A 20,847-nucleotide genomic window follows, 5' to 3' on the forward strand; every position below is an offset into this window, starting at 1 on the left:
AAATGTTAAAGAAAAGCAAAAACTTCATTTCACAAAAAGATTTAAACAACCTTGCTAGCTGTAATAATAATAATTAATAATAATTTAATAGCTTTGTGGCTTAACAAGTGGTTTTTTGCACTAGAATATGGGGGAGAGTTTGTTTCAGGAAAGGCCAAAGTAATCAGAGATCAAATCACCCCCAAATGGGTCAGATTTGAGCCCCGCTCTTGGCAGCATTGTGCAAAGAGCCCATCTGCTATTACACACACTGAACAGAGAAGTGATTGGTTTGATTTTACATTCCCAGATGCTTCTTTGACATCGTATTTCGGCAGGCACATGCTGAAGCCGGTGGGACCTGACGGCAAAGGCGGCGATTACGGCAGACCGTCCTGGCAGGTGAGGGCCAGCGCGGAGGCGGCCGGCGTGCCAGAGCGCCGCAGAGCCCAACGAGCCGTGCAGGCTGAGGACCAGCAGAGTGAGCAGCACTGCCTGGGTGACGGCACCGGGGCTGCGCATGCAGACTGGAGAAAAAGGAAGCGAGTTACTCGCGGGCAGCGCGTGTCAGGGCAGGGTGCTACCAAGGAACCTGCTTATTAGCTGGAGCGGGTGCGTGCGGCCCCATGCCATGCCCCGTGTTACGATGGCGGCCAAAGTGCATGGGCTACCGAGCGGGTCACGGAGCAGCTCCCTGCCGTACAGCCCGGGCTGGTGCTGCACCCAGGGCTGTGGTGGCCGCGGGTACAAGAGGCCGCCCCTTCCCAGCTGTGCCACCCCGTTTGCCCCACACGGTGCCCCGTCAGCTTTGGCTCCTCTCCACGCTGGGGAGCTGCCGCGGCGCGTGGGGGCAGGAAAGGGCAGGCTCCGTCCATGCGAGGGCCTTGCACAAGCGCGACCTCGGCCCACCCACGCTTCCCAGCACCGACAGGGCGGGCTTTCCCCCCTGCTGGGAAGCGGTGTGCGCCGAGCGCCGCCCCGAGGGGCCGGGGGGGGAGGAGGAGGAGGAGGAGGAAGCTGAGGGGGCTGCGCCGCTCCGCTCCGCGGCCGCCCGCCCCTCGACGGCCGTGATGGACGGCCCGCGGGGCGGGGCGGGGCGCCGCTATGCAAATCGCCTCGCCGGTGCAGCCAATGGGCGGGCGCGGCGAGCCGCGGGGGCGGGACGTCCCGCGGGGACTAGCGCTGCCCCGACGGCGCGAGCGCTCCAGCGACCCCGGCACTTCAGGAGCAGCGCGGGCCGGGCCGAGCCGGGCCGAGTCGAGTGGAGTCGAGCCAAGCCGCCCTGTCCCGTCCTGTCTGGGCGGTGAGTACCTGCCAGGGCATGGGGATTGCGGGGGAGACGGCGCCTTCCTCGGGGGCAGGGAGCGAGTTGCAACTGAACTTCTTCCCCCGACGGGCACGACTGCGTCGGCAGCGAGGAGATGCTGTCGGCTCCCGGCACCGGAGCCCTTTCCGCACCCCCGAGCTCTGCTTAGCGCTCAGCATCGGCCGGAGCCCCCGGCCCGGCCCGACCCGACCCGGCCCGTCGGGGAGAGGGCGACTCTGGGCCGGGCCGGGGCCCGGGCACTCCGGCGGTGGTGGTCAGCCCCATGCCTTTGCCGTCGGGGAGGGAGCCAGTGCTCGTGCGATCCCTTGCGCCCAGCCTAGCCGGCAAGCGGGGAGGAAATGTGGGGTTGTCGGAGCGCTTTGCAATACGGTTTTGCGTAAGAGTAAGCGAAACTGCCCCTTTTCAGTACTGCCTCTCGGCCGTCGCTGAGGGGAAGCTGTAGGGGAGCCCTGTAGCTGTCTGAAGCTCCGCAGCTTTAGCTGCTGTGTTACAGCTGTAGCCTCTCCAAGAGGGGAAAAGGGATTGCTGTCGGTTTTTCATGCTGTGCCAGGATGAGGAAAGAACAAAGGCGTTTGTAAAGCCGAGCCCCGAGGGGATGTCTCCAAACTGATCTCTTCCGCCAGGCCGAACGGCTGTCTGAATTTCCAGCTGCCTTGATGCCTGACTGAAGAGTCACGCTTCGTTCAGAGTTCGCATATGTCGCTATGGTTAGCTCCCGAGCGGACTTCGTGGATAGCTGGTTTTATACACAAAGTGTGATGGCTTTTCCTCCTTTCTTGGGCATCAGAATGGCCAGATGTGTGAGTGACTGCAAAAGTAATCATTCTTTGATTATTTCCTATTAATTGATACTAATTTCCTTTCCTGCAAAGACGAATTAGTACTCATGTATACTTGAGATAACTGCATGCAACTGTGTGATAACAGGAAAGGAAATGACTACAATAACAGCATTGGCCTAAAATGGACATTCAAACTCCTCGTTCCTGTTCTTTAGACAGTATTTTTGGAACCTTTTTTAAAGGTTTTTTAAGGGATCAAAATGAAAATATGTATCTTGAAAGTGAGAGTACAACTTAAAAGATACTGTTTTCCTAATAATAGTGTTAGTTGCTATTTAAATAGTTTAGTATATGGAAGTGGCATGACTTCAAGCTGAGCATAATTTTTCTTCATTCAGAAGAACCAACTGAAGTTAGACCACTAAGCCCTAATGGCTTAGATGCCCCCTGCCCCCAGCACCATTTTCTCATCCCTGTTTTTTTACATTATACTGTATGACCACTGCTTTGAAACTGAAATTGCACATTAAGTCATATGGCAAATACATCTGCTTTTTGACTGAGACTAAAACTGCGAGTTAACCTCTGTTGTCATAAGAGATCCTTATCAAGAAAACAAGCACTTTCTGAAGCTCTCTTGACATGTTGAAAGGGGGATAGTGTGATAACAGTAACTTCTGGGCACTGAAAATAAACATGATGAGTTATATATTACATCACATAGCCTTGGAAATTTCTGATATTGTGAGGTTAGGCTCCATATCTAACATATTTTAATTTTTTTTGAAATAGTTTTTCTGTTTTGCCCTATATTGGTTTTGGAAAGTGAGAGGGAACCTTTTGTGAGGCAAAATGCAATGATAATATAAGAGTAACCAAGATCTGCTTTAAAAGGAGAAATGCTAGTGGCCACTGGTGCAAAAATAGTAGGAAGCAAAGAGAATCTACTGAGTAAAATAAATTACCAGAGTTCCTCCCTAGCATTCATTTACACTGCGCTAGATGCTCAATGAGACAGGGAGTGAGAAGGAGTTTAACGAGCAGAAAATCATGCAGACATAGGGTTACAAAGAGATTTTAAGACATTATCTAATCCATTGTGGTGCATCATAGCAGTGCATGTAAACTAGACCGGAAAGAGAATTTTTTTTAGCTTATCTATATTCTTTAAAGAAAGTTCCACAATGTTCTCATGGAGGACTGGTCCAATTTTCAGCTGCTCTCACAGTAAGAAGGTGTTTTCTGCTAAATCTAATAAGTAATCAACTGGATTATTTTGTGTATTTCTAATGGGAAAAGAGACATGGGAACAAACTGATCATTTATCTTCTTATAAACTTGTTTTATATACTAGAGTTCCGTGTCTCTCATCTTGCTTGTCTGCATGAAATAATTAGTAGACACTCTCCAATATTCCACAACGTTCTTAGCTTCATATCTGGTATTGGATGTAGTCTTCTAGTCTTCTAGTTGAGGCCTTACCTATGCCAAGCAGTGCAGAATCAGTACTTTCCTTGTCATCTGTTACATAAGGTGGATTGAGAACTGGCTGTAAGGCAGAGCTCAGAGAGTTGTCATCAGTGGCGTGGAGTCCAGCTGGAGGCCTGTGGCTAGTGGCATCCCCCAGGGCTCAGTTCTGGGTCCCATCCTGTTCAACTTCTTCATCAATGATCTCGGATGCCAGGTCATCAGTGAGCGGATGGAGTGCCTCCTCAGCAGGTTTGCTGATGCTACCAAGATGGGAGGAGTGGCTGACACACCTGAGGGCTGTGCTGCCATTCAGAGAGACCTGGACAGGCTGGAGAGCTGCACAGAGAGGAACCTCCTGAGGTTCAACAAGGGCAAGTGCAGGGTCCTGCACCTAGGAAGAAATAACCCTAGACACGACTACAAGCTGGGGGCTGACCCTCTGGAGAGCAGCTCTGCAGAGGAGGACCTGGGAGTGCTGGTGGATGACAAGTTGACCATGAGTCAGCAATGTGCCCTTGTGGCCAGGAAGGCCAATGGTCTCCTGGGGTGCATTAGGAAGAGTGTTGCCAGCAGGTCGAGGGAGGTGATCCTGCCCCTCTGCTCAGCCCTGGGAAGGTCTCCTCTCGACTACTGTGTCCAGTTCTGGGCTCCCCAGTACAAGAGAGACATAGAGCTACTGGAGAGAGTCCAGCGTAGGGCTACTAGGATGATCAGAGGGCTGGAGCACCTGCCCTGTGAGGAACGGCTGTGAGAGCTGGGCCTGTTTAGCCTGGGGAAGAGAAGACTAGGGGGGAATCTGATCAATGTGTAGAAGTACCTGAAGGGAGCAGGGGGTTGGGGACAAACTCTTTTCAGTTGTCACATGTGACAGGACAAGAGGCACTGGGCAGAAATTGAAGCACAGGAAATTCCGCCTGAGCGTGAGGGGGAATTTCTTCACTGTGAGAGTGACGGAGCACTGGGACAGGTTGCCCAGAGAGGTTGTGGAGTCTCCTTCTCTGGAGATCTTCAAGGCCCGCCTGGACGCAACCCTGTCTAACATGCTCTAGGTGACCCTGCTGAGCGGGGAGGTTGGACTAGATGATCTCCAGAGGTCCCTTCCAGCCTGACTGATTCTATGATTCTGTGATTCTATTCTATAAGGCACATCAGCTCAGAATGTTTTTTTGTTTTTGTTTTTGTTTTTTTACAATAGCATGGTATTGTGAACTTTTCTTAGTTTGCAGTCTGGCATAACTCTGATGATCTCCTGCTACCAAACTAGCTTTCCATATTTTCTATTTTCTGTCTATGTAAATAATATCATCTAAATATGCCATGCCAAGCTTGTCTCTCTATTGAATTTTCTTTTATTTTTTTAATCAGTTTTCTTATTTATCAATATGATTAAATTCTAATTATTTCTCCTCTGTCTGTCACCAAATGCTTGTTTGTGTCTGTTTCCGGTCAGTGTCATCTGCAGACTATATAGGTTTGTGCTTGATTCCATCATCCAAGCTGCTAATAAAAAATATGGATAACCTCCTAGTTTGACAATGTTGGCATATTCAAAAACAGTTATGATGATTAGAAGATAACTGGTGTGTCAAATATGAAAATGCTTGGCCAGGTAGCCCCTCCATTATCTTTTATCTGGCCTATCAGCTTCCTTTGACTCTTTGGTCATCCCTGGGATGCAGGGATGACAAAACATGGTGCAGAAATTGCTGAGGTAGTGTTAGTTTAGTCCAACAAACTCATCTCAGCACAGAATGCAGGATTACATTTTTATGCAGTTTTGCAAAGAAGCTTTTCCTGTTTACACTTGCATGTTGGGCTGCTCCCTGAGACTTGGCCTTCACGTGAGCCATCTCTGATTAGAAGCAGTGTTATTGAAGAGTGGCTGTGCTGCTCCTGATTAGAGCTGGCTCATGGGAGCCACTTCTTGGGGAATGGTATGTGAAACTATTACTATGGTACATTTTTTATATCTATTTTGGTAGCTTTTGCTGATTATGTCAAACATCATGATATCTCATGTAGTCTACCAAACAAAGTGTTTGGCACTTCTGGCCTAGACCATATTTCTGTAGTTTATCACGGAGGGAATGATATCACATGTCTTGACTTCAGTAAGGCTTATCATATGTGCAGCTTCTGCCTTATCTACTGTGCCAGTCAGCCTGTCAGAGAAAAAAAGTTGGATTTGGTTTGATGTGAAATTATTCTTGATAAACATGTTGACTGAACCAAGAAAGCACTGAAAGCTTCAGCTTTTTCTGCTATATGTCATTTGTGCCATATCCATGTTAGTAACAAATTACTTCTTTCTTGAAAACAAGAATAAAGCCTACTCGAGCTTTGTGTATGTCTGGTCAGGGAAAGAATCTCCAAGTAGCACTGGCCAGCATATCCATAATTATATTTGTACTTTGTCTCAACTTCACTGGTACTTTGAACAGGCCTATAAACACCCATGGGCTGCTAAGTAATGTAGAGTAATTGTCTAAAATCTTCCAGTGCCTGGCATGCGCATGGGTTGAGGATATGGGTTGGCATGTGTGGCTGTGGGGATCATCTCCTTATCAAAACTGTTTTGGTCCTGTTACAGTTGTGTAGATTTTACAGTAGAACCCAGAACTGAGCCTCAAGAGTACTGATCCATTTGACTAAATACCAATTAAAATAACCTCTTTTTAATGTCAAAGTTTCTTTTTTGAGTGGAGTACTAGATCTCAGATTTTAACACTATATTATGAGCTGTAAATATGTGTATATTTACAGGAGTAAATGCTCTCCTGTTAATTTAAAATGTCTGTAGAACATGTTGTTTCTGACTAATGATCACAGGCAACCTTGTATTTCTACTCAGATGCCAATGTAATGTCTTAATCACTTATAAATATCATTGTGTAGTAGCAGTAGTAGTTATACAAATGCGGTATGTACATAGCTATTCAGTTGAGCCAATCTGTTTCAGGGAGGCTGAGGTGATTAATTAGATAACATATATACTTAAAGCACTATAATAACAGCACCGAATGTGAGTGCATAGTCTGGTTTCCTCGCATAATGACTCATAATGATACTGAACGGTAGTAATTGCCAAGAAATGCATGGATAGCTGTCTCATTGGTTATGCGAGTTTTATATTTGTGTGTTACTATTTGCAACCCTGTAATGTGCCTAATGAGGTGTAGTACACACTCCTCTTGTCTCCAGCAAGGCCAATTTTACCTGAACACTTTAATTTTGCCTATACTAGGAAGAAAGGATATACTGTTAAGTGTCTACAGTACACTAAATTACTGAATGGAGAACTATGGTGGAGTTTTTTTCCCCTTCTGCTAAAACATAATCACAAACATGTTCATCTATTCTTTATAATACCATTATGTTTTTAAAAAGCTGTCCACATTAAAACTTATCCAAACTTGCAGTTCTCAGGGATCCCATTTACTTAGAAGATTTTCAAAACTTAAAAATTGCTAACTATATTCTGTGTCTAGTACCCTTTGTGAAATGAAGTAGATAAATTTGAGATGTGCATTAGACTTTCCTGTCATTAACTTGTACTTCAATAGAAAAGCATGATCACTGTTCAAGAGAGTTAGCAGTTTCAGGAAGGAGTTCAAATGATATGTGTGAAGATTAACACTTTTTAATGGGCCATGCAGTGAAGATGAAGAAAACTTTCTGGCTACTACCCTGGCACTGGCCTCCACAGACAAACGGAAACAAATGTAGTTGCAATTTCTCATCAGTATGACTTATGAGAAGAATGCAGGAGAAGATACCAAGAAGCCATCTTATTGCCTGTGCAGGATTGAAAACACGCAGTGGTGGTCCACAGCTCATCCAAGAAAATCTTAAACAACTCAGCAAATGCTAGCAGTAAACCCTTATACAAGAGACTGTCCTTCTCCAAAGCATCTACTTTGTATGTGCTACTGTATAGTAACAAGAAGCTTAAACTTCAGGTTTTTTGCCTGTGTCTTCAAGAATATGTGGAAAATGAAATGGCTTTCATGTGTGCATTTAATGTATGTCAGCAGCTCCTTCTTGTTTTGTTAATGGTGTCTGGAAAACCTGATAACCAGTCTATGGAAAATACCAAGATAGGTAATCTCCTGCAATAGTCTGCAAATTATGAGATGCATACTAGATTCTGGAATATATAGCATGCTGTGATGCAGCAATTGAGAGTTCCTTTGTACTGAAGAGATCCAACACTGTTAAAGGTGGACAACTCGAAAAGGAATTACAAAAGCAGTCAATATTCAAGCAATTATTGCCTCATTACATTGTGCTAGAGGCAACAAACTATTTGAATATTATTTTTTTCAGTGAGACCTTTTTAACTAGCCTTCTTTGTAGGAAAGAATATATCAGCTTGTAATAAACTTGTTCTGGTACAAAAAGCATGTAGCTAAGATCCTAGCTGAGCTGATGGACTAAAATACATGACTGATTAATTATGTGTATGTCTTTTTAAAGACATCTCTATAAGAAAAAAACTAAATAGAATCATGCTCTTGAAGAAGAGAAAAGAGAAGTTGCCAGTTCATGTAAACTTTTGAAAGAAACTGCCCTGAGACATTTGCAATTGCGTATGCTTTCCACCAGTGTGATCAAAAGTGTAAAAGAGGTATTTTGCTGTAAACAGGCTTTGACTACAATATAGAGGGGATAGGGTTTAATATTCTTCAGATATATTTGTCACTTCTTGCTAGTTTTCTGTAGCTTTCTAACTGGTGCTTCAATGTTAATGGATATCTTTTCAATCCTGAATACATTCTGTATATTTTTAAACATTGTCAAACAGAGCAAGCTCAAGAGAAGATGATAGCTTTCTTTCTGTGAGGCTAGAAAAAGATTTTGATGTGCTGATCTCTGTCACAGTTGTTAATAGAGGAGCAGAATATACAGCTGTGATCTTAAAACAGCTGCAGAAGGCACGGTGTCCTAATCACTGGATTATGACTTTTGGTGTTGCCTAATGCTCTTGTAGATGCAAAGCAAAAAACAGAGAAGCAATTTGAGGGACTCAAGCTTACAGTTACACCAGTGATGAAGGGGGAAAAAGTTGTCTGAAAAGATGATGATCATTCTGCTGTAAGAGTCAATTAGAAGCTTTTTTTGTCAAGAGGAAAACCTATTGCAAACAGCAGTCAGTTCTCCAAGTTAATGTTGTCTGATCTATTATTGGAAAATAGATATGAGGCAAAATGATTCAATACGAGAAAAGTAGTTGTTTCCAAACCATAAAGATGCTAGAAAATAACAAGTAAATCTGATACTCCATCCCAACTGAAAAGCTTCAGTTGTATTTAGCACTTGTTTTTTCCTCTAAATGATTCAAACTTCTGTTCAGCAGCAGCAGATTATTTGCCTTGCACCTGAATGTGCTAGGCTCAGCCAGTCCATCTGATGCCCATCAGTACTGTGTGGTCCATAAACAGCACAGGAAACTACTGAAGCGTGCTGATACACAGTTGGCTCTGATGTGATTCTGCCTGTGAGCAGGTTATTTCCTAATTGTACAGCATCACATCTCTCATGTGTCATGCAACCAACAGCACGTGTCCCTCGGAGACAAGATACTAGACCAGGTGATCCATGTGGGTTCATAGTGGAGCAAGAATTGCCTTTTACCTTTGGATGGAGAGGGGAACTACAGGTGAAAGAAATGAGTTACAAATGTCTGGTTTTGAAATACCCATTTTTCCTCAAATAGGCCAACTGAAGTAACTTTCATCTTGTAAGGTCTTACTCAAGGATGAAAAGATTACTGCCTAGACTTAATCCACAAGTTGGTATTAGCTAGCAACTGCCTTACGTGAAGACTATAAGAAGAAGTGTACACTGGCTTCCTTCCCTGCTGCTTGTGATATAAATGTGGATGCTATGCTGAAAATCCTGGGTTATTTCACCATGTGTCTCCAAACGTGCAATAGAGATACACAGATGTTAATGCTGAAACAAATGTAGGTGTGCAGCTAGCTTGTTTTTGTAGAAATAAGATAGTTCTACTCAGATAACAGCATGTAAACATTAGCATATTGGAAATAAATATTTGCAGTAATATGCACCACATGTCGTTCTTACTAAATTCTATTACTGCAAATGGCTTATTTTGTCCAGTATTTTATATTACAGGAGTTCAGGAATCCTCTATGTATGTGAGGCTGTTTGAAAGGTTTTTTACGTGTGTTTGAAGTTTTTTACTTTCAAAATGGAGCTGCTTTTCTGTCTGAAGTCAGATGTTTCATAGAGGTGTGTATGGCTGTAGTCTTACAGCGACAGGATTGTCTGCATCCTTCTCATGCATCACAGGAAAGCTATTCATAAGGGTGATTAATACCAAAAAGTAGCTTGCTAACATGAAGAGATAAATATTGAACATGTCCTCAGCTGACTATACTTGGTGGGTATCTGGCTTCAAAGGTGTAATCCTTGCAGTCATAACCTAGGCTATGATTTCTCTGTGTGTGTGTGTGCGCGCGTGTGCACATGCACAATGATGAATTGCATAAGGAACTTGATTTTTACAAGGACAGATTTATGTAGCTAAAAACCACAAACGTGGAAGTACATGTTCCAGTTCAAGTATCCACAGTATTTTAGAAGAAAATCAAACTGACAGCTAGCCTATTAAAACACACCCTCTCAGACTTAAGGTGTTTATACTCTCCAAGTGTTATTCCAGAAAGCAGAGTAGCTGGTGCCCTGAAATTGTAATGTGAGAGATAACCCTGTGCAAGAAGTTGAATATGTTTAGCTCTTACACTCCAATCATCAAACTTTTGACCTAAGGCTGAATCATAGAATCATGGAACAACCTAAACTGGAAGGGACCCCTGGAAATCATTCGGTCCAGCAATGCCCCTTCAAAGCACATCCTGTTAGACATGTCCAGTTTTGACTATGGCCAAAGATGCAGATTCCACAACTTCTCTGGGCCTCTGCTCCATGGTTTATAAAACGTGGGCTGGTTTCTTTGTTTTCCCCAACTATTTGGTCAGATTTTTTCTTGTTCCCTCTTGGATTCAATGCCTCTCATGCTGTCACTGTGTGCCTCCAAGAAGAGTCTATACCCCCACATTAAGTAGTTGCAGACAGCAGTAAGATCTTCTTTGAGCTTTCTGTTTACCAGGCTGAACAATGTCAGCTCTCAGCCTTTCCTCACATTGAAGGTGCTCCAACCCGTTGACCAGCTTGGTGGCCTTCGCTGGACACACTCTAGTGTGTCCATGTCTTTCCTGCACTGGGGAGCCCTATAGCAGACACTGCACTGCAGATGTGGTCTCTCAAATGTCAAGTAGAAGGGAGGGAATCACTTCTCTCGACTGGCTGCCTATGTTTTTGCTAATGCAGCTCAGGATGCTGTTGGCCGCCTTTGCCACAAGGGCGCATTGCTGGCTTATATTCAACTTGGTGTCTACCAGCAGCAGCCCCAGGTCCTTTCCTGACAGGTTGTTTTCCAGTCAGTGGGCCACAGTTTGTACTGCTGCTTGTGGCCCTATATTAGGAACGGCATTGCCACTGATTTTAAAGAATGAGTGCTGAGCCTATTCCTAGCAAATAGTGATGTCTTATGTATTAATATTTTGCTGTTTTAATTACAAGCAGCACTATCAACATATAAATAAATGTAATTAAACTTGCCTGATTGACAACAGCATCTAATGAAGGAGATCAACTTTTCTAAACACTGATCAGTTAAGCTGAATTTTTTCAGCTGCCTAGTCGCCCCTGCTTTTTCATTGCTGTTTGTTCATCTGTTTTGGTATATATTATTAGTTCTGTTGCAGACACTGGGAATGCTCAGAAGTCCTTACCATTTCTTGGAAAGATATAGTTCCCTGTTGCTTGAAACAGGAATTAGAAATGCGGGAATATTGCTGTACTAATATTGCATTTGAGCCTGTTTTTTTCCTACATGAAAATTTAGCAAAATTTTGCCAAATTCTAAGTTTCTGAAAGCTGCAGTTTGCAAATGCCTAACATAAGGTTAACATGTTCCTTGAGCAAAACGTGTTGTCAGAAGGTTGAACTCTAAGCATGTTCTGTTCCCTTACAGGTCCCGTGTTTTGGGCAAATATTGCAAATGCCAACCTACAGGACAACCAGACATGCTCTAGCATGAAGCTGAATAGGCCTCCTCTGCAATTTGTGCTTTGTGGCCTGATACAGTGCTGAAATACAGGTAGAAAGTCATTCTCTTCCTGTTCTTTGTTCTGTCCAGGCTCTGTGTGTAGATAAGGAAGAGCATCTTACTTGAAAAGGTGAGGACAAGGTGGGAAGCAGGCTTGGGGATGCACTTTAGAAAGAGAAAGGGACAGACTCAGAAAGAAGGGAAGAATTTGCTTATAAAAAAAGTCACTGATTGGGCAGCGCTGTGAAGTCAGCCTTGAAGAGACAGAACCCGTTGGTTAAGACAAAAGTGTGATCACTTTTCCTGTTGAGCCATTATCCTGACTGGTACAGGTCCTCAGTGCAGAGTTAAAAGAGCCTAATTACCTTGAATGTAATTTTCGGTTCATGTATTCAAAAAATGCAGTCTTTTAGAGCTGAGCATTCAGATGCTGGGAAATCCCAGGCTGAAGACTGTCAGTACAACTTGAAATTCATCCCTTTGTGCATATTTAGTATTGGATCCTATTGAATCACAGCGTTCCCGAGCAATGCTGTATGCATCAATGGAGCTGAACTTGTCACAGGTTGCCTAGATTCATGTGTTCATTTGTTGATGTCCAGCTTCTTACTTTGGGATCCTAATCAGCAAAGTGCCTGAGGCCTGAAGCAGCGACTGAAGTCAGAGGGAGCTGACTTCTGAACTTCCAAGGTACAAAGAACTGTGCTGCACGTGTCTTAAGTTGTCATCATAAATCATCAAGAGTAATAGTTTTATCCTCATTCTTTCCTGAAACCCCTGTCTGTAAAATGGGCTGTTAGCACTGCCTTTCTCCAAAAGATTATTCAGAGTTTATGAAGCATTCCGATGATATCATAGGAGAAAACCCTGAAGAAATGAACAGTAGTAGCATAGTGAATGAGATATCTGGCCATAAACCGAATGACAAGTATTAAATTTTAAGTTGTACAACTTTTATTCAGCAGATACAGATCACAGGCAGAGACTCAGAGGAAGTGACAGTACACAAGCCAGTGTTTAATTGTATCATCTTCCTGTGTGTACACAGTATTGCAGTGCAATCCGAGACTACCCTTGACTGTTCCTTACTTTTAACACTTGACCTTTTTAATCTCCACGCTGCATTAAAAGAAAGTTAGAGGTATTTTTACAGGGATGTTATAGAATTAGTATACACATTAACTTATTACAGCAATGGTGTTTCAATCTGTGATTTATTATGCATTTGTTTCTCTACCTCTGCTTATCTTTGTATTACTGAGGCCAGACTGTTTTCAGTGGAGCCCAGCAACAAGACAAGAGGCAGTGGGCACAAACTGAACCACAGGAAGTTCCACCTGAGAATGAGGAAAAACTTCTTCCCTGTGAGAGTGACAGAGCACTGGCACAGGTTGCCCAGAGAGGTTGTGGAGTCTCCTTCTCTGGAGATCTTCAAGGCCCGCCTGGATGCAACCCTGTCCAACATGCTCTAGTGACCCTGCTTGAGCAAGGGGGCTGGACTAGATGATCTCCAGAGGTCCCTTCCAACCTCAACCATTCTGTGATTCTGTGATTATCTAACACTTTAAAATAGTTGTGGATGAGGAAGACAAATCACAAGATTACTTTTCTGGGGTGGGGGACAGGAAGTATAGACCTTTTCCTACAAAATTGACGCTACTGTGCAAGAGTTCTCACTCAGTGTAGTTTTCTATTTAAATGTAAACGTTCTCTTGTCCTAGAGCTCTTGCTTGAATATTGAACACACAAAAATGATTTATTACGTTTGTATCAAATTATCCATGTAAATTTTATATATTCTTGAGAGCATATCTGGATTATAATTGTTGGAAGTTTTAGATGCCCGTCTTCCCTGAACTTTGGAACAACAAGATGCAACACAGTACCTCTGAGATCTAAACATTCTTCACACATTTTTCCAGAGAAGTGTACCACCTTTGTCAAACACAAAAAATAAAACATGATTTTTGATGAGCCAGTTGTCAAGACTGCTCTGCATGGAGATTTTTTTTAGAGAGTCTGATGAAATCTATTTTCCCTCAAGTTTGGGGAATTGTAAGAACTTAAGTAACATAGGCCTGCCACACACACTTTTGCAATAACTTAGTTCTATATGAATGGCATTTTGCTGCTGTGGATTGTCATTTTAAGGTTTGGTCATAACAAACACTAGTTGCTGTTTCCAAATGTAGATGCAAAACATAAAAAGAATAAACTGCTGAACACAACTCATGGCATTTCAAGGGAAGGATCATAAGCTCTAAGGAAGCCAATTCAGGAATGCAGTCAGACTAGGAACTGTGCCAGGTTTTCAGAACCACATCTACATTTCAGGTGAAAAGCATCTGAGAAACAATTCGTGACCGGAAGAGATCCAAATAATCCTAGAATTGCTATATGCCTCTTTTCTTGTTCCTTTTCTTCTGTGCCTTCTTGAGCATGTCCCACTAACTATTCCAGACGTGAAGGCTAGATGTTCTTGCAGCATTGCTTCTAGGTAAACTTCGCTGTGCAGCTTTAAAGTCAAGTAAATATGTCTTTAGCACTCCCCCCACATTTTTGTTTCCCTTTTAGGTGGGAATTTTTCATCTTTGTGTTTTTGCAGCGTGAGGCAAAAAAAAATGATTTTTATTAATGCTAAGGGAGGAGATGGAAAACCTTTTATTTTCTATCATTTTCTTTGTATGATTGAGTTGCATTGTGGCTTGTGTTTTAAAATCAAACAGACTTATTTACATGTATTCCTACATGAATGCTGTTCTCTCGGGATATTAATGAATTTTCTTGGCTTGTATTGCTTGGAAAAGTGTTAGTTAATGTTAACGTTCACTTTTTACATAAGTATAGATGTGATCACAATCAGGATACTTCTCAAGTGTCCAATGTATATTCTGATTAATTATACCAGCCTAAGACAATGTATCTGTGATGGAATCTTTGTTTCTTCTACTCTTTAAAATATCCATCAGTCCCATGAAACAGATTATAAATTTGCATTCTTAATGCTCATTGGATCTAGGTCTATTATCCTTGGTGTGTTGACATGGGATTTTCTTAACTTGGAGATCCTGTGAATGGATGCATTCATAGTGGAAAGCATGTTTGTAGAGGCTTGTGAGGATATTTAATTCCCTGAAAAACAAAAATGAATCTTCTAGATACAGAGATCAAGGGGATGTCATGCTTGATTTGCATCTTAATTTAGTTCTCTTTCTTAATAATTTAAATGATGTCATGGGATATATAACTTTTGTGATGGGAAATTGTAAGTTTCCTGTTTGCGCTAATACTTTATACAAGATTCTTGGTGAAGTTTTCAGACTTCACTTTCTATAAAGATTTTAAGTCCAGAGTTTCAAGTAAACAGCATGCTTAAAGGAGATTTATGTTTTCTTAGCATGTAACTAGTCTGTACAGATTACTTATTTTGTTGCTGTTGTACTGAAATCTGTGACCCAGTATGTCTGAGGCAAATACAGAAAACAGATCTTAATCTGTAACAGCTGGTTTACTTTACTCCTTCAGTGGGGTGTTTCCATGGTACAAAAATGAAGAAGGGTTGGTTGGTTGGTTTTACTTAGAAAATGCTGCTATTACTGTGTTATTTTGCTTGATGCCTAGTGCACTGTGATTGATGATAGCATCTGAGGACCCTAAACCTGTCTGTTTTTCGAAAATACTATCTTACTGCTTTCCATGCCATTCTTTGAAACTTTTCTTTCAAAACTATATTGGTAAATGTTCTACCCTTCTTTCAGGAAAAGCAAGCTTAGAATGAAAGGACTTGTAATTTGGGGTAGTTCATGTAATGAAGGGCTGACTACACACACTGGTAATTGAATGCTTCCTATCATTTGTTCCCAAGTTTGTTTGTTTTTTCCTCCAAGTAAAAGACTGGAGTTTTCAGTGACTGTGGATTGTCTTACTACTCTTTTGGATTTGTTTCCAGGACTGGCTGTCTTCTCTCTTGCATTTTTTAGGTTTCTAAGCTTTGTAGTTTCTAGAAGGGTACTCTAGCACCATGGTTTTGGATTGGAGATTGATCACTATATGAAATATCATGAACAAATTTAAAATCTAGTATTTTGGGTTTATTTCATGTAGGATTAGCTGTGAACTTTAAGCATCTGTAAACCATTTTTTTTTTCCAATTTTCCCTTTCTTTTCTTATTTTGCTGTTTACAGGTAGGATGAAAGACCGGCTAAATGAGCTGCATGAATTTGCCAAGTTACATAATGAACAGTTTCCTGATAGTAAGGATGATGAAAATTCAGCCCATTATGGTCTTCTTTATGAGACTGATTATGCCTTGGCAACTCTTCATAAAGACATACAGAGCATCCGAACAGAAATTGATCACTTAAAAGAGGATGTCAAGAGGCTTAGAAAACAAAACAACCGCTTCCTTACTTCCATGCGTCGTCTTAGTAGCATCAAACGAGATACTAATAGTATTGCCAGAGACATCAAGGCCCGTGGAGAAGGCATCCACAGGAAACTCCAAATAATGAGAGATTTCAGTGAAGATGCAGTAACAAAATATGGTGTCACGTCCATCATCGCCAGGGTAGCAAAGAACCATTATGTTGACCTCATGTACACCTTTCAGGAAGCCATGTTTGAGTACAATGCGACAGAGATGAACCAATGGGAGAACTGCAAGATTCGGATTCAGCGGCAGCTAGAGATTATGGGCAAAGAGGTTTCTGGCAACCAGATTGACGAGATGATTGAGCAAGGCAAGTGGGATGTCTTCTCTGAGAATCTCCTATCGGACGTTAAGGGGGCTCGCTCAGCCTTGAATGAGATAGAGACGCGTCACAAAGAGCTGATGAAGTTAGAAAGTCGCATCAAGGAAGTTCATGAGCTCTTTCTGCAGGTGGCCCTGCTGGTGGAGGAACAGGCAGACACCTTCAACATCATTGAGCTAAATATGCAAAATGTTGAAGACTATGTAGGAGAAGCTAAAGAACAAGTGAAAAAAGCTTTAGAATACAGAAGAAAACACCCTCTCAGAACAATCCTCTGCTGCTGCTTGTCGTGTTGCAGGTGATTATCCTACTGAAGCTGTTGCGGACTAACTTGAATGTCTTCAAAATCTTTCCAGCGATTTTTTTTGAATGACAACCCCTAGAACTGTGAGGAGTTATTGTGTGGTGCATGTTTTGTTTGTAGCCTTTTTCTTCAATGTGTTAAAGGTACTTCTATTTATGGGCTACTAGAAATGTTGATAAAACTATTTTTATATGTTTTTTATTTGAGATGTATTCTGTTGGTGTAACTGGAGGTGCTAGCATTTAGCTCTGTGCAATGACACTTATTTCAGATAGGCAATAAAGAAGAATGAATAATAGGCTGATAGCTTGGCCCAGGGCAAATAAGAAATTCCATAGAAGAACTTTATTCTTATTTGTCAAAGTGAGACTGAAAGCAGTGCAGACTTACTGCCAGTGGTGACACAATTCACCACAGATTCAGAAGTTTTCAATTTTAACTATTTTGGAGCTTGTTTGATGCAAATACTGGAGCATATTTTGCGCTGTTCATTTGACAAAATATTGAACCTGTTAGTTTAGCAGAAGACACAGAACGAGTTTCAATTTCAACTTGATTATAATCTTTCACTGGCCTTAACAAGAGTAACCTGCATGTTAAATTGTAAGTACCTTTTGCTCTGTTTAAGTGATTGATTTTCTTCATTTTGAATGCCCACAACCTTGCTAGAAGCACTGCAAAATTGTGGCATCTCACTGACGCATTTTTAAATTGAGCTACTGTCCGGTACTCTTAATTTCAAAATTGCCAAGCCTTTAAGCTTCTAATATATTTTTCTGCCAAGTAACACTTCAGCCAATAGAAAAGATACATGCAGTGGCCTTCCGTAGAAGCACCCATAAAAATACAACAGTTCAGAGTCTTTTGTGCTGGCACATAAACGCTTGCAGTTTAGTGGAAGGATTATCCTGTCAATAGACTTTTATAGCATTGGTTTAATATTTTTATATATTTTAAATAAATGTGAAGGACTAAATTTATTATCATTCAATTTCACTGGCATACAAAAACTAAGGTTTTTCTCTCATTGTTAGGAAATCTCCATGTGCAAAAGAGAACAGACATGTTTTTTCAGTATACCTGAAGAAGAAAGATAGCAACATTTTAATATCATTTCAATCTTTTTTTCTCTCTTTTGCTCCAAGAGGAGTCTGGCCACAGTAGGTTTGGAATGTAAGGAGGAAATAGAAAATATTTGCAGCCTTAGAAACCACTGAGCATTGTCAGTGAAGCTTGTATTCTTAAGTTCTTGGGAGTGATTTTAGCTCCTACTTCTGGAGGTTCTCCAACTATAGATTTCTAGGTGGCCTCCTAATATGCTGTGATCTCTTGCTATCCTTTGAATTAATGCAGGACATTTTTTCAAAAGTTAGTGACTTTTATTTTAACTCTGATCCTATTTGTACATATTTTAATAAATATATTTCAAACATTTCAAATATTTTATATTTGGGAGTTTTCATCAGGAGATGTGCATAGCCATCTTTCTGCACCAATCACAATTAACCTTTTCCCTTTTGGTCTTTGGCACACTAATTTTATATGTTTAAAAAATCCCTGAACCCCACCGTTTCTTACTATTTATATTAATGTAACAAAATAGTGAAATAATTTGAACTTCCAAGCTTTCATATCCTAGTGGGAAATGTTTCATTGCCAGACAGGCTTTTTCACACTATCAGTAGCTAAATAAATATAGAACATTTTTCAGAAAGTAAAAGCCTCTTTAGTTGTAGCACCTGTCTGTGGTAACAGGGAAGAGTGAGAAACATTCATCTTCTAAACTAGAAGATATTTTGATATTCAATGGTGTCCTAAAGACATCGGTATTACACTTGCTTGAGAACCTCTCAAACAACTCAAAGTTCATACTTGAAGTGGGAGAAAGGAGGGTTTTGAGCTGGCACCATTACTACTGCTGTGCTGTTACTCAAGAAGACAAAGTCATTTTACTCCATGGGTACTGCCATTCAAGTCAATTGACTTGTGCATTTGAAGAGAAATATCCTACACCTCAAAGGGTCAGAATGTGGGCATAAATCAAAGAGGAATAAACTATGTATTTTATTTGATCTGTATATTCTTGGCACTCACCAATGCTTTTGATACAGATGTGTAAATGTTTTTTGTTTTGTTTCTTTTTTGCACACACATATGTCTACAAATGCAATAAAGTATTTAACAATAAAAACTGAAAATGCAGTGTTGTACATTAAAGCAGCAATTCTGAAAGGCTTCTTATATTGTGAGTTTAATTATAAAAGCTGCAGAACTAAACTGTTAGGTTGGTGAAAGGAAGTTAGACAGTGCCTGAAGAAAATGTCCTCCTAATATTTGTTGCTACGGTAAGGCAAATATATTGCACTTTTGAGACAGACCATATTTTTTTCTCATTAAAAATATGGAAAGATTGCTTCATATATTCTAATACGATTCTGTACTGCAAGGAAAAATGCAAATTTACTCTTGCAGTTCTGAGAAATCTTAATGTTTCATTATTAGAAGTTTGAAGCTTATATTCAGATCTTGTGTCCAACTTGGGGCATATGGAGAGAGTGGAAGTATGTGAAAAAACGTAATTAGAGGCCTTATCTCTTTAGATTGTTGCTGTGAGGAAGGAACTAGATCTAAGAGTCATTGAAATACCAGATTGGAACCCTTTAGAACCATTTTTTTCAGTCCCATTGTAAAGTGGAGATACTTGAAAATTTATTTCTAGTAACTAAAGACACCATTCCCTTCACTGTAAGCATATGTTTATTGCTTAATACTTGGGGGGAGGTGGTGGTTGAGTTTTGTAAGAACTCGAGTTTTACCAGTCTATGAACTTGCCTAGTTACAGTTAAACAGACTTTTCTAAAAAACTGATCACATTATAGTTGCAACAAATAACACCACACAGGATGCGTGGAAGAAGATGATAAAAGTAGCTTGATAATACATTTACATACTAATAAATGAAGCAGCAGATTAGATGGCTTCATGCTTGCTAAGGAAAGCAGCCTTTTCATTCTTAAAGTCAACACAATTCCTATAGAGATGCAAGGAGCATACTGTATGGATTTTTTTTTTTCCAGTCTAGGATGTAACAAATCATATGGCTGGATTTAAAGAGGAAAGTCATTAAAACGTGAGAGGGGCTGCTGCAGCTTTTAGGGCTGCTAAGTGTTTTTTTTTTTCCCCCGCTACTTAAAGCAGCAGCAGCTTCATGAAAGAACAAGAATATCAGATCTTTCTGATTACGAGGAAGAAGAGCTGGCAACCAGGCACACCCTGATCCTTAAAACGGAAGAGAGCATTGCTTAAAGAGCAAAAAATACCTTATTATAAAACATAATGGTTGGTATAGAATGCTTATGGATAAGTGGGTATATGTATTACTTTTCCTTCGAAACATAGGAATTATTTTAGAGAAATGGAAGTAGGAACCTTGTTACTCAACCTGAAGGACTTAGGCTATGGGCACACTTGACTGGGCATCTTGAAGGCAAGTGTCGTAGGGAAAACGAAGTAAAGGTACAGCTCTTAGTTTAAGTCACAGGTAACTGTTTAAAATTTTAGAGCAGAAAACCTGAAGTTAAACTGAGGTTGAATATGATCAACTGTTGCTGATCAAATCTGAGGAAGACAACCCACATTACAAACATGCTCTTTTGAAAGCACAGCCTGAGCTACATTTTACAAATTTTTTGAAAACCAAATAGGTTCTCTTGATTTTTGAACCACAGCAGATACTTGGAAGTGGTTTGACAGAGGAAAGAGCTACATGTGGTTGTGTTTATATCTTTAGGGAAATATCAAACCTATGATTAAGATAGGAAACATAGTCATTAATGACTAACATCATTAATAGATACTGTATGTAGTGATTACAGTTAATCTATTTCATATGTAACGTGATTTTCACATGGAGCCATTTTGTTTCTGTAGTGCTACTATGTAAGAAGGCAGTCACATCTTCTTCTTTCTATCATATAATACAGTGTTTTAATGAGAGTTTAATTAAAGCCAATAGCAGCCAGCTGAATCACAAAGGATGGGTTTTTGGTTTTGTTTTTTTTCCCCCTTGGTCAATTCCATGGCAGGACCAGCATGC

The 20,847-nt window shown here is 41.1% G+C and overlaps 1 protein-coding gene across 11 annotated transcripts; it reads left to right on the top strand.

Annotated features, from left to right (window-relative positions):
• Nucleotides 1-1,151: 1,151 nt before the first annotated feature.
• On the top strand, nt 1,152-18,949 carry STX11 (syntaxin 11). 11 transcript variants are annotated; one of them, XR_009957919.1, is made up of 4 exons: nt 1,152-1,282; nt 11,621-11,746; nt 12,298-12,385; nt 12,958-13,779. XR_009957919.1 is itself a non-coding variant. In XM_062572336.1 (4 exons), the coding sequence occupies exon 4, from the start codon at nt 15,886-15,888 to the stop codon at nt 16,747-16,749; it is 864 nt and encodes a 287-aa protein (XP_062428320.1). In that variant the 5' UTR covers nt 1,162-1,282; nt 1,930-2,122; nt 11,621-11,746; nt 15,881-15,885; the 3' UTR covers nt 16,750-18,949. The 11 variants fall into 11 exon arrangements, 6 of the variants coding, with proteins under 6 accessions (XP_062428323.1, XP_062428320.1, XP_062428321.1 ...); XM_062572336.1 differs by lacking the exons at nt 12,298-12,385; nt 12,958-13,779 and adding exons at nt 1,930-2,122; nt 15,881-18,949 and having other exon boundaries at nt 1,162-1,282; XM_062572337.1 differs by lacking the exons at nt 12,298-12,385; nt 12,958-13,779 and adding exons at nt 1,930-2,106; nt 15,881-18,949 and having other exon boundaries at nt 1,162-1,282.
• Nucleotides 18,950-20,847: the final 1,898 nt, after the last annotated feature.

Source organism: Rhea pennata, chromosome 3, assembly GCF_028389875.1.
Source record: "Rhea pennata isolate bPtePen1 chromosome 3, bPtePen1.pri, whole genome shotgun sequence".
NCBI lineage: Eukaryota > Metazoa > Chordata > Aves > Rheiformes > Rheidae > Rhea > Rhea pennata.

Excerpts from the sequence above, each read along its gene's own strand:
- STX11 (XM_062572339.1), top strand. The coding sequence starts at position 15,886 with ATGAAAGACCGGCTAAATGAGCTGCATGAATTTGCCAAGTTACATAAT.